This window comes from Emericellopsis cladophorae (genome assembly GCF_022114955.1).
Source record: "Emericellopsis cladophorae strain MUM 19.33 chromosome Unknown NODE_35_length_235423_cov_114_473664, whole genome shotgun sequence".
NCBI lineage: Eukaryota > Fungi > Ascomycota > Sordariomycetes > Hypocreales > Bionectriaceae > Emericellopsis > Emericellopsis cladophorae.
The window spans coordinates 187,127-203,101 of NW_026250960.1; the positions used below are offsets into that span (position 1 = coordinate 187,127).

General features: G+C 50.7%; 4 protein-coding genes across 4 annotated transcripts; 1 reads left to right on the forward strand and 3 right to left on the reverse strand.

Moving 5' to 3' along the window:
- Positions 1-286: 286 nt before the first annotated feature.
- J7T54_003048 (pfs domain protein) lies at positions 287-1,066 on the reverse strand (the record flags this gene model as incomplete). Its single annotated transcript, XM_051507765.1, has 2 exons — positions 287-522; positions 625-1,066. 2 exons carry the CDS (start codon positions 1,064-1,066, stop codon positions 287-289), a joined length of 678 nt encoding a protein of 225 aa, XP_051361125.1.
- A 2,449-nt stretch (positions 1,067-3,515) lies between these two features.
- Positions 3,516-4,433, forward strand: J7T54_003049 (uncharacterized protein; the record flags this gene model as incomplete). Its single annotated transcript, XM_051507766.1, has 3 exons — positions 3,516-3,848; positions 3,906-4,299; positions 4,363-4,433. 3 exons carry the CDS (start codon positions 3,516-3,518, stop codon positions 4,431-4,433), a joined length of 798 nt encoding a protein of 265 aa, XP_051361126.1.
- Positions 4,434-7,498: 3,065 nt separating this feature from the next.
- Positions 7,499-9,237, reverse strand: J7T54_003050 (uncharacterized protein; the record flags this gene model as incomplete). Its single annotated transcript, XM_051507767.1, has 2 exons — positions 7,499-7,641; positions 7,698-9,237. 2 exons carry the CDS (start codon positions 9,235-9,237, stop codon positions 7,499-7,501), a joined length of 1,683 nt encoding a protein of 560 aa, XP_051361127.1.
- A 5,222-nt stretch (positions 9,238-14,459) lies between these two features.
- On the reverse strand, positions 14,460-15,492 carry J7T54_003051 (uncharacterized protein; the record flags this gene model as incomplete). Its single annotated transcript, XM_051507768.1, has 3 exons — positions 14,460-14,991; positions 15,047-15,260; positions 15,318-15,492. 3 exons carry the CDS (start codon positions 15,490-15,492, stop codon positions 14,460-14,462), a joined length of 921 nt encoding a protein of 306 aa, XP_051361128.1.
- Positions 15,493-15,975: the final 483 nt, after the last annotated feature.

Genomic DNA, 15,975 nt, shown 5'->3' on the forward strand with positions numbered 1-15,975 from the left:
GTGTACGAACCCTAATCACTGGGCAACCGGTGGACGCGGAGAGCTTACTGGCTCAAGTTCCTCGCGTGATTTCCAGCACCCCATGACCTCTCATATACAGTTTGCGCTGCTGTGGGCAGGGTACCATAGGGCGAGGGCTAGCGAGTAAACTCAAGTGCTCAAGGCGGCCCAGCCTTTCAGGGACCAGCGAGTCGTTGCATCTTCGAGCTTCTTTTCAATGTGAGCTACGCACGATCGCCAAATATACATCAAAATCTCCGCAGTCGGCTTAGCCTAGACTCTGATATTAGAGGAAAAGATCCTGGGTATCCTTCATGTGGACCTTGGTGTGGCAGTCGCGGACGAGGACATTCGTGGCTTTGCAATGACCTCGCAACACAGCCAGATGAAGGGGCGTCTGCCAGCCAGAGTCACCATTGTCGACGCGAAACCCAATCTCGACGAGCCGGGGAAGCGGCTCCCAGATTCCGCTCATAGCCGGATAGTGGAGTAAAGTGCGCGCCGTGTCCGGGTCACAGTCAACTGATCCTCTTGTCATCCGGAGCATGGTTTTGAACACTACTGTTCACTGCCGGGGCAGAGGCGATTCGTCGAGCTGATCAAGCAGTGTCAAGTGATACTCACCCATGAATTTGGCAAGTTTTGTCTCCGTCGCAGCGTCAAGGACCCCTTGAGGTCGTCTCCAACTGTTGTTCTCGATTGCCCTGCTCAACTCCCGGCGCTGGTCTCTGAGTTCCTGTGATGTTTGAGTGTCGTGCGAGTCCCTGGGCCGGGCCACTGCCGATCCATGAATGTATCCCTGCCCACCAAAGCCTATCTCGCCGACGCAAAGCTCCCTCAGTCCAACGGGCGCTAGTCGAATCGCGTCTAGATGAAAGAGCCACTTGGGATCTAAGGGCTGGTTGATGTTCCCTGAGGGCACAATCGAGAACAGATCCTTGGCGAAGGCTGCCGCCTCTAGTGCTGCATAACCCTGCCAAGCCTTATTCTTGTGAGAGATAGCGTAGTCGCAGATGCCACGGGGGACTATGCTGGGAAAATCCTTGACCACCCTTGTAGCCTCCATCTCGAGGCACAGTGCTTAGTATCTTTTGCCAATCTCGTTCTTCGTCTGGTCATGTTTGATGACCTGATTGCCGGAGGCGATGGTGTCAAAGAGCGGTACTGAGGTAGCGCGGCGATCAACGAGGTCGACTATTCAGGTCCGATCACAGGACGGGCAGTCCGATGCCGGGGCACAGCGGTGGTCGTAGTCTGCCGCGAAGAGCAAGTCGAGTTCTGCCGCTGGTCGTCGAAACGTCGTCGCTTTTTCCGGAGAGAGTTGTCCAAGCCCCTCATTAACATGGATCGGGAAGTGTCAAGGAGACCTCTCTAAGCCGCACTGCCCGCGGAGAGTACTGAGCGCTGTCATGGCCAACGGAGGCGGATCTTCGAGGCTCCCGCGATGACGAACCTCCCCTCGGCGGCATTTTTGCCATGGAATCACTGGACAACAGCTCTGCAGTCACCCCCCGGGACGCCAAAAATCACGTCGCCTAGGCGAATGTCGTGCTCTCTGCTAGATATGTCGCCGCCGATCCCAACCAGCAGTGCGCAGCAAAGATGTGGTAGGAATGACCGTTTCATATTTCTAGCAACCGTGGCAGCCGGCGGCGTCGTCCCCATCTCGGGCAGACAGGCCAGGACAACATCATGGGTGCAGATCGTCCCGAGGACGTACATGTTCGAATCCCCCGAGAGCTGGGGCAAAGCCCGGTGAACTTCATCGAGCATTGATATCGCGGTTGTCAGCTCTAGCGACAAAGGAAAACCCCACCCAACAGTGTAGCATCCCCTGCTGAGGCGAGGCGGGGTTGAGGATCCGTGCATCGCCTCTGCGCACATGCAAGATTGACCTGCACAAATCCCCGGCAGTCAGCACGTCTCACGTACGACTACGCAGCATTTATGAAAAGAGTCCATACCAAGGGGGGTTCACGGTTCAGTCTGCAAGTAGACTCGAGCGGCGGAGACTACATGTACACTGAAGTTAGGGCAGGATGCAGGCCGGCTTTGATGAACAGCCAGATTGGTCCGAGGGTGAAGACAAATGAGGAGGGCGGACAAGAGGGGGAAAGCCATGTGGCGCGCAACAGCAAGGTTTATCTAGCCCGGTAATGTTCAATATCTTCAACTCGCTGATCGCCTCCACATCCGTGTTGCTGTTGTGTCTTTCTGGAATTCTTTACGAAATATCGTAAGGATTTTTATTTTTTATTTTTTTTTGTTTGCAGAGCGACATTGCTACTAATGTCCAGTGATAGCATGGGTCTGGGCTCCGGCGCCACCATGCGAGATCAGCTATACTGAGAATTTACGTCAGTAGCCAGGACTCTCGCTAACTACGAGGACTTGAGAAGACCAGCGCGGCTGTCAAGCATGCATCAGTATGGTGGGATAGCCATGGCGATCCGTGGGGGTCATTCCGACCACAAGTCGGCGTATTTCGGTCAAAATTTTCGTTCTCGTTCTCGCTCTTTCACTGTTGGCAATTTTCCGTCAACAAACCGAAAGGTATTACGATTTCACGAAGCAATTTTGTGTCTCAACTACAGAGAAGGTGCCTAGACATTATAACCCATTAGGAGGACCAGCGGGGTTTGGTGCAAGCGGCTTAACAGTCATAGACAACCCCTACCGCAATGTGTAGGTATGGTGTCGTTGCCTTTACGGTGTTGTTCACTACACAGTGTCTCAGAGCCCAGGCTCGGCGACGGCGAGGAAGTTCCAGATCCCTAACGTGATCAAGAAAATCACACTTCCATGATGCAAAAAGTCAAAAATCCTTCCACCATTGCAACTTCGGATACCGGGGAGAACAGAAACAGCGTAGATGCTGTCTACTGATATGCTTTCACAAACCTAATTACAGGCTAGTCGTTGAGCAGGCATTCTTGAGAACCTAGCTACATGGTTTCTGATCCTTCAAATTCGGATTCGTTTGTATCTCTATAGCCATGTGAGAAGCCGGACCTAAGTGGACGGTGACGTGATATGATCGACGTCTACCTTAAATGACAGGCGCCAAGATTAACGCGATAGTATATGCAGGATTGCATGACCTCATTTCTAAGAATACCAAGACTCTCCAAGGTCTTGGTCAGAACTCTCCGCCTCGCCAAGTCCTGCATGTATTTTGTAGCTTCTCGATTTGGTAGTAACTGCAAGACAAACAGGGAAGTCATCTACTTCATCATCGTCATGTATTCTCGGCACGCATAATATGATCTCATCTTGGGATATCCGGACGAGCTTTGGAAGGATCAGTTTTGGAAGGATGAGGCTTGGCGCGTCTAGAAGGATTGCTAGACCCGGGCACGAGACGAGCCGAGACGAAAGTGAAATCTACTTAAAGAGATAAAATACCATGGTAGTCGCTGCTCTGATCGAGAAGGACCAAACACACTAAGATATCACTCGAGATCACGGCAAACGAAGCTTCTTCAGACAATTTCCAATTCTCCTCTACCACCAAGATGCATATGCCTCTATTCTTGACATTTTCAGCTCTTGCGCCACTTGTTTTAGGTGCTGCCATCGAAGCTCGCCAACAAGACGGACAAGTGTACTGCGATAGAGGAGACGACGAGATCAACGCTGATGACTGCCGCGGCGCCGCCGACCTGATCAATACAGCTTCTGGATTTTACGGGCCGCTCGCTCAGTTTCGATACGGAAATTGCATTATCGATGTCGCTAGCCGCCTCGGGGTCGTCAATTCTATTCCTGGTCAGCTTTATAAAGACTCCGTTCTGAGCGTCCTGGACACGTGTGGTGGGCCTGGCTATGTTTACCAGCGAGGTAATGAGGTAAGAAGAGACACTTACCTATACTCTGTAATTAATGTCTAACGCGCTCGTGCACAGGTCGAGGTCTATCGCTGCGAGATTTGCTCGTACGGGGTGTGCGCTAAATGCGATGACCCCGGCCAGGGGCCCATGAAACGCGACGTTAATGAAATCGAAGCCGCTCCCCAAGTACAGAAGAGACAAGACAGCCCTGAGCCGGGATTGTCCTGCGGAGGCTGGAACCCAGCTGTCGAAGCGGACAACTGCCGCGATGCCGCCAACGAGCTCGACGCCCAGGGGGGAAACGTCGAGCTTCCTTTCCGCGAAGGTGTTGCCGGCTGCCAAATTGCTGCTGAGCAAAAGCAGCCTGGTTTATTCATGCCACGAAGCCAGATTGCCGCCATTCTTCGTCATGGGACGGACCTATGCGAGAGCCAAGGGTACATTGGCAAGATTAGCGACACGCAGAATTGTAGGTGCTGATTAGTATTCTTGTTGGTATAATATGCTCAACCTATCTGACTCTCATCTATAGCTTATTTTGACGTTTTCTTTGGCAAAATTTGTGGTCAGTTTGGCTTCGGTTATGGTGGTTGCACGCCGTAGGATGGGGGCGGTACGGCACGACGTGGACAGCACATACGGACACGGTCTTTTATCGACAGTCAACTACTGCATTCATATTTACTTACTCTACTATACAGGAAGTTTAGCTTTACTATGGTCAGTCTCTACCTAACTAGCTTCTCAGTACTTCCTGAAACACGTACAGACGAACTAGCCCTTTGGCCAATACTTTGCATTAGGCAAGATCGAGCGGACGCTGCAACAAGCGGAATAGCTGTGATTTCTCCAAATGTGTGAATTAGGGATCAGTCATCTTGGTTGACCAAACTTTGGTCAATGGCGCGGTAGGTATGGAATGGGACAGCAAAGCCAAACGTACATACATAGATCATGAACCTATGCGAAACAAGATGCCTATTGGAAAAAGGGTTTTCTTTTTATATCAACCAATTCGAAGACTAGTACCAGTGTCAAACGATCCTTAATCCAGAACGGATGATTTCGCCCGAACGGCTCATGACCACATCATAAACCGACACTGGTTCACCTCAGGTCATTTCGACCACGGAAAAAGTGAATGGCAAAAAAACATACAACAGCCGGTATTCGCTGGTCGTCACCGACCCAACTACTAATCAGCCCCTTAGCGGCTTAACTATAGGAGAGCGGACGGGATCCCGTATTTTCCGCTAGGTATGGTCGTATGTACAAATTAGGGACGTTAGTTTAAATCATAATGTCTTAACACAAAATTGTTAAAACGATTTTCCAGCGGATGCTAACCTATGATTATATCCACCCACGTTGCGGCAAAGAGAATTTACTAGAGTGTTCCGAAAGGGAAACTTGGGTGATGGAGTATGGGGCTGTCGGGTCCACCGCATAAGACATGCCATCTTCCTGGACAATCCTCCATGAAGCGATTTCTAATGAGTATCGATAAGACCGTGGGCAACTGTTCTGTGCCGTTGGGCTTTTCATGCGTCTACTGGCAGGTTTTTTACGGGTTTACCCTTCCCTCTGTCGCGTGTGGTCGCGTCTCGCGAGGTCGTTCTGGGACCGTGCCAGCCCAACGTACACTGCCTTGAGTGGCTACCGACCAAGATACCTTAGCGGTAGGGGTCAATTTTGCCCATTTGTTTTTAAGGGATCCAAGGTGGTCTCAAAGATGTCTTGGTCAGCTTGTCCGTTCTCGTAGTTGAAAAAATGTGTTCTTTGGAGGAAATATATATCCATGATTTCACAACATCGACGGACAACGCGCGTCGACCACAAATCACTTGTCTAAAGACAGACAATTTGAACAGTTCCTCGAATTGATCTTGTTGACCTTTCCTTCGGTATTCGAATTGGTGAATATTGACGATATGTTCTTCCTAAAGGCGGCAGATCGAGTCCGAACTGGTGTCCAACGTAACTTGAGTCAATCTTGAAGGCTCCGCTGGGTTTGTCTTGGTGAGTCCAATGAGATGGAACAACACCAACCTCCAATGTGCGGATATATACTCTTCGTTCTCGGGGAGACAAGCCGCACCAGCAAAATAAATCCTTTTTGAACTGCCATGGTCATTGCAACCGCAAGAGTTTCGCCCTCTAGTCCCGCACCAGCCGAAGAGCTCAAGAGAACTTATACGCCATCGACTTCACTTTCAACGATGTGGCGGAAAAGTTGCGGCTTGGCTTCATCTTTTCCGAAGTTACTGAAGCGATCCGACTGGGATACTCTAGGTGATGTAGTGAGCTTTGAGCCAGTATTTGTTTTCGGCATCCTTCATCTTTCATCCGGACGGCCAGGGACAAGACTTGGCAGGGCATTTCCAAGGTTCTCTGTGCTGGCTAGTGTGATGCTTTTGTTCCAGGTCTGATGTAGAGTCTAAACGGGAACGTTCGCAATACTGACAAATGCATGTATAAATATGAGTCGTGTACTGTCCTTGGACGACCGCAAATTGCCGGTCGCAGCCGGGGCCGTGTCTTTTTTCGCCGCAAATGAGGACCTCGTAACGCCTTCAAACCCGAAACAGCATGTGAAAGATAGTCAATGAATGATTGCAGATCAATTTCTCTATGTTTGGCCGCATCAAGCGGCTGAGCTACTACACGGACTTGCTTACTATCATCGGACTTAAGGTAAACCTCTTCGTAGCGGTTCTTGTACTAAATACCACGCTCCTCTGCCACCAGTATTGGAACAAAGGCCTTATAAAGCTTATCTTATGCGGATTTGGTTTCTTTAGCAGCAGATCCATAATACTTTCTTCCGAGCGCGGAGAGCTTGATATATAGCGGCATAGCTAAACTTTCCGTAACTCGAAGATTTCATATGTGATAAATTCAAAACTGTGAGTTGCCGCTAAAATTAGGCTCCTCTTAATAAGTTTATTAAAGGGTTCGCTATTGAATCTAAATACTAGTAGTCTAAGAAGTAAGAGGAATATCATTGAGCAATAATCGGACGACCTCGCTATAGCCGCGAATTATAATGATCTCTAAAGCTATACCTAGAATATCTTCAAGGGAATGCGTTATATAAAGGGTCTCGGTATTAGAGGGGAGAAGGTACGTGTAGCCTCTGTATCGCCTCGATAGGCGGCCTCGTTAATAGTATGATCTTTATCTTAGGCTCGTCTAAGATAATCGAGAAGTACATGTGTGAGAGGACAAGTCTTCTACTTCTACTACTTGCCTATAATGTATAAAGGAAAAACTACTTAGGAGGGTCTTTATTTCGTATAGTAGTGGTGGCGGCAATCAGCCGTGAAGGTGAGAACTGAGAACACTAGGGCCCAGATCGGCGCGTGTATAGAGAGCATCGGTTTCAAAAAAAAAAAAAACACTACTAGACCTTCATTATATGCGCAAGAGATCATATTATGTCTTCTGCAAGAATTACCAGAGAAATGTATTCCCGATTTGCTTGGCAATTATATAGTAGACTGAGCCCTCTCTGCTGCTCCAAGGCAGCTCTTCGTGTAAAGAGTCAAGAAGTAGATAAATGAAACCTTGCCGTCTAGCCTCGGGCTTTGGCTTGATCTAGGAATAGGCTCAATGTGTGTACCTGGCGTGACAGACTCGGTTTCTCCATTTCCACCTAGTCTATCATGTTAAAATACATTCTCAAGAAGATAAGATATCCCCTCCTGGCGATAAGTATCCGGCTCCACATAAGCAAGTTGAGTGGCGTTCACGTCGAACATCAGGTTCTGGGGGTTCTCAAGATCATACTTGGGCCATTTCAGACACGTCACTATGTGGTTGCGTTAGTTACCATCCATCAAGAAATCCAACTGTGTGGATACTCACCCTTGTTGTGATTGGGGTCTTGGTGGTTGAAGAAGCTCACCCACATCCTCGACATCAGGTTGGCGAGTTTGGGAAATGCCTCGCCTTTCCCCGTGAAAGGGTTCACAGACACTGCGTTTGTGTAACCATCTGCCTGGAGGTTGTAGAACACGAACACAACTTCTTGGAAATGTGTCGCGCCCACGGCGGGAGAGACTCCGTTCACGTAGACCTCAAAGTTATAAGACCATACAGGAACACCTTTTTCCGCAAACTTTTGTACCCCCAGACGACGGGGGGCGTGCATAGAGGAATCCCCGGTGTACGCTGCCACTCGCTTCCACTGAGCCCCAAGCAGTGCCAGGTCTCCCTCGGGGTGTCCAACAAGGGATTCCGGAACGCCAAGTTCCGGGATGTCGGGATATAGCTCCGCAATATCGACTGCCGTGTCGGCACCGATTCCCATGCTGGTGAGCATGGCAAGGAATTGGTCCGTAGTGTTGATGCCTTGACGGCCGAAAGCTGTGCCTTCGTCATGGTTCTGGCCCGTGAGCACAGGCACAGGGACGAATTTCCCCTCCTGGATCAGCTCGGTTGGGGGCTGCTCAAAGAAGTCTCCGTCAACCACGTTGCCCCAGGCCGGGGCAAGGCCGGGGAGGGAGCTGTTGAAAACGGCACTGAGGTCGGCAGTCGGCACCTCTCGTATGCAAGACAACGTGTCGGAAGCACCAGAACAGCCCGTTTGGTTCAGGACAGCCTGGTAGTAGGGCTCCCATTGCTCGACGGTTGCGCCTACTCTCTGCGACGGGAACACTGGCCAACCGCTCTGCAAGACGGCGCCCTTGATAAGTCCGTCATCACGTCCACCGTATGCAATAAGCTGGGAGCCCACGCTGAATCCACCAGCACTTTCGCCCCAAATGGTGACTTTGGATGGATCGCCGCCGAAAGCGGCAATGTTCTCCTGCACCCAGTGCAGTGCGAGGCGCTGGTCGCGAAATCCGATATTAGAGCCGCCCTCTTCCGCGATTTCAGATCCGTACAGGAAACCCCAGGCGTGAAGACGGTAATTGATGCTGACCGCGACGATAGGCTCCTCCATCCTGACTGACTGGTCAACAATGAAAGACAGGTTATATCGAGGATCGGAGCCACCGCCCATCACCAAGCCACCTCCGTGGATCCAAAACGCCACAGGAAGATTGTCTCCAGCGGCCGTACCAGCTGGGCGGATGACATTGATGGTGAGGCAATCCTCGGAAATGTAGTTGCCGAGGACCCAGTTGTCACTCCCGTAGCCTATGCACTGGCGAGAGTACTCGGTTGCGTTGCGCGAGCCCTCCCATGTGGTGTTAAGGGACTGCGGTACCCTGAAGCGAAGGTCGTTGACGGGTGGCTGGGCGTAAGGCATCCCGAGGAAGAAGTCTTGGTCGTACTCTTGGTTGTGCAGGCCGTAATAACTTCCATTACGAACTTGGACTGTGGGCGTAGACTGTGAAAGAGCTCCATGGAAAGATGAGAAGAGGGCAATCTGCCCAAGAATCCATGTTGACGACCGCATAATGATGTCGGGTCCCCAGCAAGTCAAATGAAGAGTAGAGAGGACTAGACAGGGCTCAGGTTAATAGCCACATTCTGGGACATGGTTTTATCGTGGAATCCGGACGACAAGGCAATATCCTGCGAAACAGAACTGTTTTTGCGTGTTGCCGACGGGACGTTGCCCCATCCTTCCCCACAATCTGAAGTTCCGTGCGTTACGTCAAGAGTGGCTTAGCGCCTCAAGAGAAACGTGGTTCCCCCGTGATAGCCATGGGGTAATTATATCCCTCACTGACGAAGATCCATCTGATTTGTGAGCTATCGGACTTAATCCTCCATTTCAATCAGCTGTGTGGTCAATTCTGGGTAACCCCGGTTCGGTACCATGACAGTGTTGAATGTTTGTCAGGACAAGCGACTCATGTAGGGCACACGATGACATGGCATCTGTGCCCCTCCCCGACACGGTGTACTCTTGGTCGCTGCCTGCAGCGTGAAGCAACTACCGCACGCCCGACTACCAATGATGGGCCCGACGTGGGCAACTGCCGAGGCAGTCTAGCCTTACTTCAGATGGGCCTCAACGCTGCTATCGGTCCGAGTTTTTCTTCCACTGCCGATTCTTTAGCCTCGGAGCATCCTGCATGTATGCTGGCATCCTTGAAGGCAGCCTTGGGAAGTAGTGCGTCCACGCGGTTCATAATACATCGGTACAGCCGCCCCGGAATAGGCCCGAAACTTCGCGCAATCCCTGTAGGATGGAGTAGTATCCGTCTCCCGTTGCAAAATCGCCATTGCGTAGGTTCTCTCGTCAAGTACCATGTGCCTCAAGGTAGCCCGTCTCGACTCTCTCGCTAGCGCAGGAAATCATTCACTACTAAAGCCTTGTAATAGCTCGAGGGCAAGAACAAAAATTCTACTAGAAAAGGACGTCTACTATCAGGGCGCAGGTATAGGCTATACTTGCGTCTGGTTCCAGGCATGGGAGCCTGTCCCAGCTCTACAGCTGCGACCCGATTGAATCGATGCGACCAGCTAACTTTGTCTGGCCGAGCTGCCACCGGGTGTGCGCACTTGAAATGGATGAACAGGGATGTGGAACACCATCTAAGTTCCTTTGGAGCCAACCCGTGATTGATCGGCAGGGAAGAAGCAGGAGAAGCTTAGCATCGTTTCAACATATACACGACACTCTGTATTTCCACACTCGCCCTCTGCCGATCAACCATGAAGCGAGCCATTCCCCTCAAAGAACGTCTAGCACTTAGACAGGAGCTGCTCGACTCGAATAACAAATTCGTGATTGATCTCCCTAAGGTCGAGCTTTATATACATATTAAGGGCACACTGATATCTAATCTACGATAGAAGCTTACGTAACGAAACGGTTAGATCCTAAAGCTTAATCGCATCGGGAAAATTTACCCTAGCCTCGAGTAGCTAAAGGCGTCCTTACGAGCTGCGGTTTATAATAGATGAGATAAGCTAAAGCGCCGTATGGTCTAGACCGGCGCTCTGAAGCCGGGCTGGAATTGGTGTGAGTACCAGCACTAAACTTTCCTCTCCTATTTCTTGGATATGGTCTAGAACCTAAGAATTATCTATCTACTTGGCTATAACGATAGGTGGGACGCGTTGCTAGAAGCATTGCTGAAGATACTAGAACGCGGGGCTACTCGCCGTTTCGACTGTACTTGTAGTAATAATAGATACCTGCAAGTGTTTCCTCATGGAGCCTACCCTACATCGTGCTGAGTCACACAGAATGCTTGTTTCAAAGCTACCAGAACGATATCACAGTCTATGAATTATGCGAGGCGAATACGTCCAGCTGGGTGCAAGTGAAACAAGCATTGGCGACGTTGGGCACGTACATTGTTCTTTGCAATGCTAGTCAACTCGCGCTACAATAACCAATGTAGCTTGGGCCTTCCAGCACCTGACGCCAAAGAGCGAACACCTTAGTTGCAAATTCTGCTTCTTGTAGTTCAGTCTAGAAAACCTCTTATGAATGTGACGCGATTCATCGACGCACCGGATTCAGCATCATCCTCCTGCACCACACTGTCCATGTCTTCGCTCGCAATCGAAGACTGCCTGGGCACCGCTTCAGCCACGTCACTTTCTTACTCTGCGTTTCCGTCTCCAGCGGTCTGGGACTGCTGAGGTTTCCGGTCGCAGTAATCAGCGGGGATATGAGGTACAAACACGTCCAATCGGTCCTTGCCACCGTAACTAACCTTCTCATCACCCGTGCAGGGCGAGTTACATTTAGCAGTCGCGTTGTTGGTCCTCACGCCGGCGATATAGGTGCTGCACTAGCATTCGTTCCCAGCCTTAACGCCCGCGAAGATAAAGGCCTCTTAGTACGATTGGTAGCGCCAGGGTTTACAGTCGTGGCCGACAGAGGGGTTCTACTTAGTGAACTCCCCCGGGGTGATATTCTAGTAGTCTCGGACTTATTTATAAGACTCGCCTTCTGCGTGATTATACTAAGTGATGCAGGGTAAGGCAGTCTCAGGGTCCTATTGGGTGGTACCCACGAACCACTGGGCGAGCGGCAACGAGGAACGCTAGGAACTTGGCAAGCGCTGTTATATGCATCGAGTTCATCCTGATTGTCGCTGTCTGGGTTCTTAAAGTTGCTTTGTAGGTCATTACATTGGAGAGTAGCGCCAGACCAGTCCGAATATCCACCAAGGCCAAGGGCAAGAGTGGTCTTGTGACGTTCGGGTCTAGACTAGCTACCTGGTAGATAGAATAGAAGTCTGTTCATGAACTGAGTACACTAGGATGTCATTGACTTAAGCGGTCGGGTCACAGTCTATGTGCGAGATAGTAGATCTTACGTAGATAACTATATTGATAGCTGAGGAGAGCTGGTAGAGACTGACTATGGTGAAGCTAGGCTTCCTATATACTAAGGTGATCACGAAGTGATCACGGTTGACCAAGAGTGATCGATGGTGATCAGATGCAATTGATCACCGTAGTCGAGTTAGTGAAAATGGTGATCGGTATGATTAGTGCGTGATTGGTGAGAATAGTGGGACATGCAGAAGGGTCACGTGCGAGGCGCATGGCGGCGCATGCGGTCGCATGTTGGGTCGTAACAGGTCTATTAGCCAGACACTGAGTTATGTGACAATTGAGGGCACATGACTATATAGTAGTCGGGCAAGCACTCTTGTTTAGCACTGAAATTCCGAGGCTAAAAGTACGGCGGTACAACCGAAAAGATTAAGTGGGACCTTAGCATGCATAATTTAGACTAAGTCTATCCTAACCAACTGCCTGACGGGCACCTATAGCGGTGTTGTGGGCTAGACCCTGTTGGAACGACTTGGTAGCTCAGATTGAGTCTATCTAACGATAAGGTAGGAAAAGAGAAAGAAGAGGGAATTTACGGTCCCCCTTTCCTATGAAGACCCTACGAGGTCTATGCGTCCTCGCGGGCACGCGTCACGTGCCTAGATGAACCGGGCTGGGTCTTGTACCTAGCCGTTAGCAACTAGTAGAACCGTAACAAACATAGGCCCCCGACTAGTCTTAGTGAGATAGTGCTAAACGCGACGTACTATTTAGAAGATATAGACAGCTTCTACGAGGCTATCTTCGACACGTATGGTATCGAGAAGGACTGGCTTAAATTCGGTCGTCGTTAGGTAAGGGCTAATAATAGGTATTAGTATACGGGTGAGGAAGCGGCCGACTGCGCGGAAAAGTACACCGACTGGTTTCATAAATATCTATACGCCCTAGAAGATAAAAATAATTATTTTTAACCCTAAGGACCTGATCGGCGACGGATACGACAAGTCGAACGACTTTTTAAACCGGATAACGATCTAGTAGAATAATACAGACTATAACAGCCGCCGTAGGAAGTCTTGGTCTCAGCTCCGTCCGCGTAATATTATCACTAGTCGGAGTTACCGGCGAGACGGGTCTAATGATATACGGAATCGTTAAAGACCCTGCGAGCGGATTTATAGCGGTGTTCGTAACGCTAGCAAGTGCTGGGCTAGGTCGATCCGGTTTCAGGTCCGCGGCGGACAAGAGGCGAGGTATAACCGTAAATACGATCAAAGGACTGGGTCCCTTGAAAGGTAAGTTATCTAGAATTGACACGATCCGTGGTAGCAAGTGCTTATTATAATAAGGTAACATAGAGCCTAGAGACCGGAGCAGTCTTCCTGGATGTTGGTGTTACACTCCATAAGCTGGGCCATGATGATGCCGTGCTGAGAGCTGATAGAGTCGCAGTTATCGCCTCTGATAGCCAAATTAAAGGCATCATAGTCGGGGGTGGTGCCATCGAGTGTGGGAGAGAGGATCGGGAGTTCGGGACACCGGTTGAAGTGGGCGCCGTGGAAGTTTTTGTAGAGGTCGTAATATCACCGCTGCGATTAATATACACACCGTAAGAGTCGTCAGGTGGGATGTCACTGCCGTCCTCTCTCACGGAAGGGTTCTAGAAAGTGGTCAACGTTAGGTACTGGTACAAGTGTTGTAAGATAACGTACCTATCTTAAAAAACTGATCCTATATGGGACCCCAGTAGTCCTCCACATACTTGCAGTCGTTGCCAGCTTCGTTGATGACGTGGTACCTGCACTAGTCTGTGGCGCCCTCGGGAACAGGTGCATCTGGCTCAGGACCACAAAGACTCTTGATAGCTGGGAGTTAATTGGGCAAAAGCAGCTGCTGCGAGGAGCGGAGAACAAGACGTATTTCAATGAAAACCAAGAGAACCTCTCAAGACCACTACCCCGCCTAGCGTGCTACATTTGATTGGAGGCTAGACCGGCTGTTGCGAGCTACTTGACGTCGGGATGAGCTGTCCTAACTCCTCCGAGATTCAAATCAACCCTCGCGGCCTAGCCCTACGCCTTCCGTATTCCATGGCCTTTGTTTCAATGTAGTTGCAATCTCGGGTGACTTGAATTTGAGTTTTGTGGGCACTGACATGTCCTATGTACGTCTAGTCTGGTTGAAGTATGCCACAAAATCAGGAAGAAAATTGAATTGCGCCAGCACACGTGCTCATTTACAGGTGTACCGCATATTGACGCGTTTCATAGGGTTATCGCAAACACGTGCCAGAGGGAATCAGTATTGTGATTTGAAGGCAAGTCAAGCTCATGTCGGTTGGCTTGGTGAATAGTGTATATGGAAAGTCATGGCAAATGAAGCTATGAAGAGAAACATGATACTCTAGACCTACTTAGTCCAAACCCCTTAGAGAGCGAGAGCAGCAACAGCTGCGACGAGGGCGCCAAGGCCGAGTCCGTGGACGGCAGCAGCGTCCGTGGGAACAGCGGTGGGCTCGGCGCCGCCGCCGTCACCGTTACCACCAGTGGCTGTGGGCATACCGCTGCTGGTTGGGGTGGTGGTGCTGTTGCCGCCATGGCCGCTGTATAGTGCGCAGTTGGCGTCCTCGGCCAGAGGGCAAGTCTCCTCATCGATGCAGATAGACTGCAACTGAGGGCCCTGGGCCTTGACAGCAGTAGCGGGAGGGGCGCAGCGGACGTTGAAGAGGGAATTGAGAGCCGTTCCAACAGTAGTAACGTCCTCTTCGGCAACACCGAAGGAGGCTGCGGCCATGCCAACCTGCTGGATGAAGTAGGTGTTCTCAGCGAGGTTGAGGTTCATGAACTTATGAACCTCGTACATAGATGGGTCGGCCGTATAGGCGTCGAAGCCGGACATGCCCTGCATAGTGCAGCCGAGCAGAGAGCCGAAGAACTGGTAGAGATGGGTGAGGAGGAAGCTACACGGGAGATGTTAGCCATCTGTCTGCAGATTTGAGGATCGCGAGAGCTCACTATTGGTTGGACTCTTCGTCGTCGGAGGGCATATTCTTTTTGAGGGGCTCGGCGGCACCACCGTCAAGAAAGTTGACCTTGACACCCTCGCTGCCGCCCCTGTTGGTGGTGGCAAGCTCACCGCTGAAGTAGGGCAACAGGTTGACTTCCTCGCCGTCGACCGCGCCAGGGGCCAGGATACCAGGAACCTTGATGCCAACGTTGGGCTCGGTGTCTTGCGAGTTTCTTAGTACATGGTGAAGCTTTCAGTAGCAAAAGACCGCCAGCTTACAGTTGCCAATGACCACAGTGTTGACGACAAGAGTCAGAAGAGTAGCCTGATTCTCGGCGGTATTCTCCTTGAGGAGAGCAGTGGTGTAGTAGTCGCAGATGGACTCATCAGAGGGACGCTGAGCGTTGACAGCCGTGGCCGCAGCAGCGGCGAGAACAACCTTGTTGTAGAGCATCTTGGATGGGTTGAACCGGACGGGTTGGATTTATCGGCTTGATATGAGGACTGTGAGAAGCGAAAAGCGCGAAGACTGGAGGCAGAAACAAGAGAAGAAGAGTACTGGACCAAAGGGGAGGGATGTGGCTCACTCTCATTTGGAACCGCCAGATGTCTGCTCGCCCTTGGGTCCCTTCTTTCGTCGTTTGATTGGCCTCGACACCTTTAGAGCGAGTCTAAACCGGATGACGAGGTGCCGGCAGAAATGCTCCACGGATGCAGCCAGGCCAACGTAATGTTACTTTGTGAGGGCGCCAAGACGCGGCGGGAGTCGCGGGACGCTGGTGTGTGGGGAGGAAGGGAAGGGAGGAGATTGGGTTGATCCGTCTGGGTGTTAATGTCAGATCTTTGCGGCTGTCACAGTAGTAGCGAGAGACATCAGTTGTTGAGCATATGTCTCATGACGACGAGCAGTATGTTCACGACTGGCACGCCATCATCA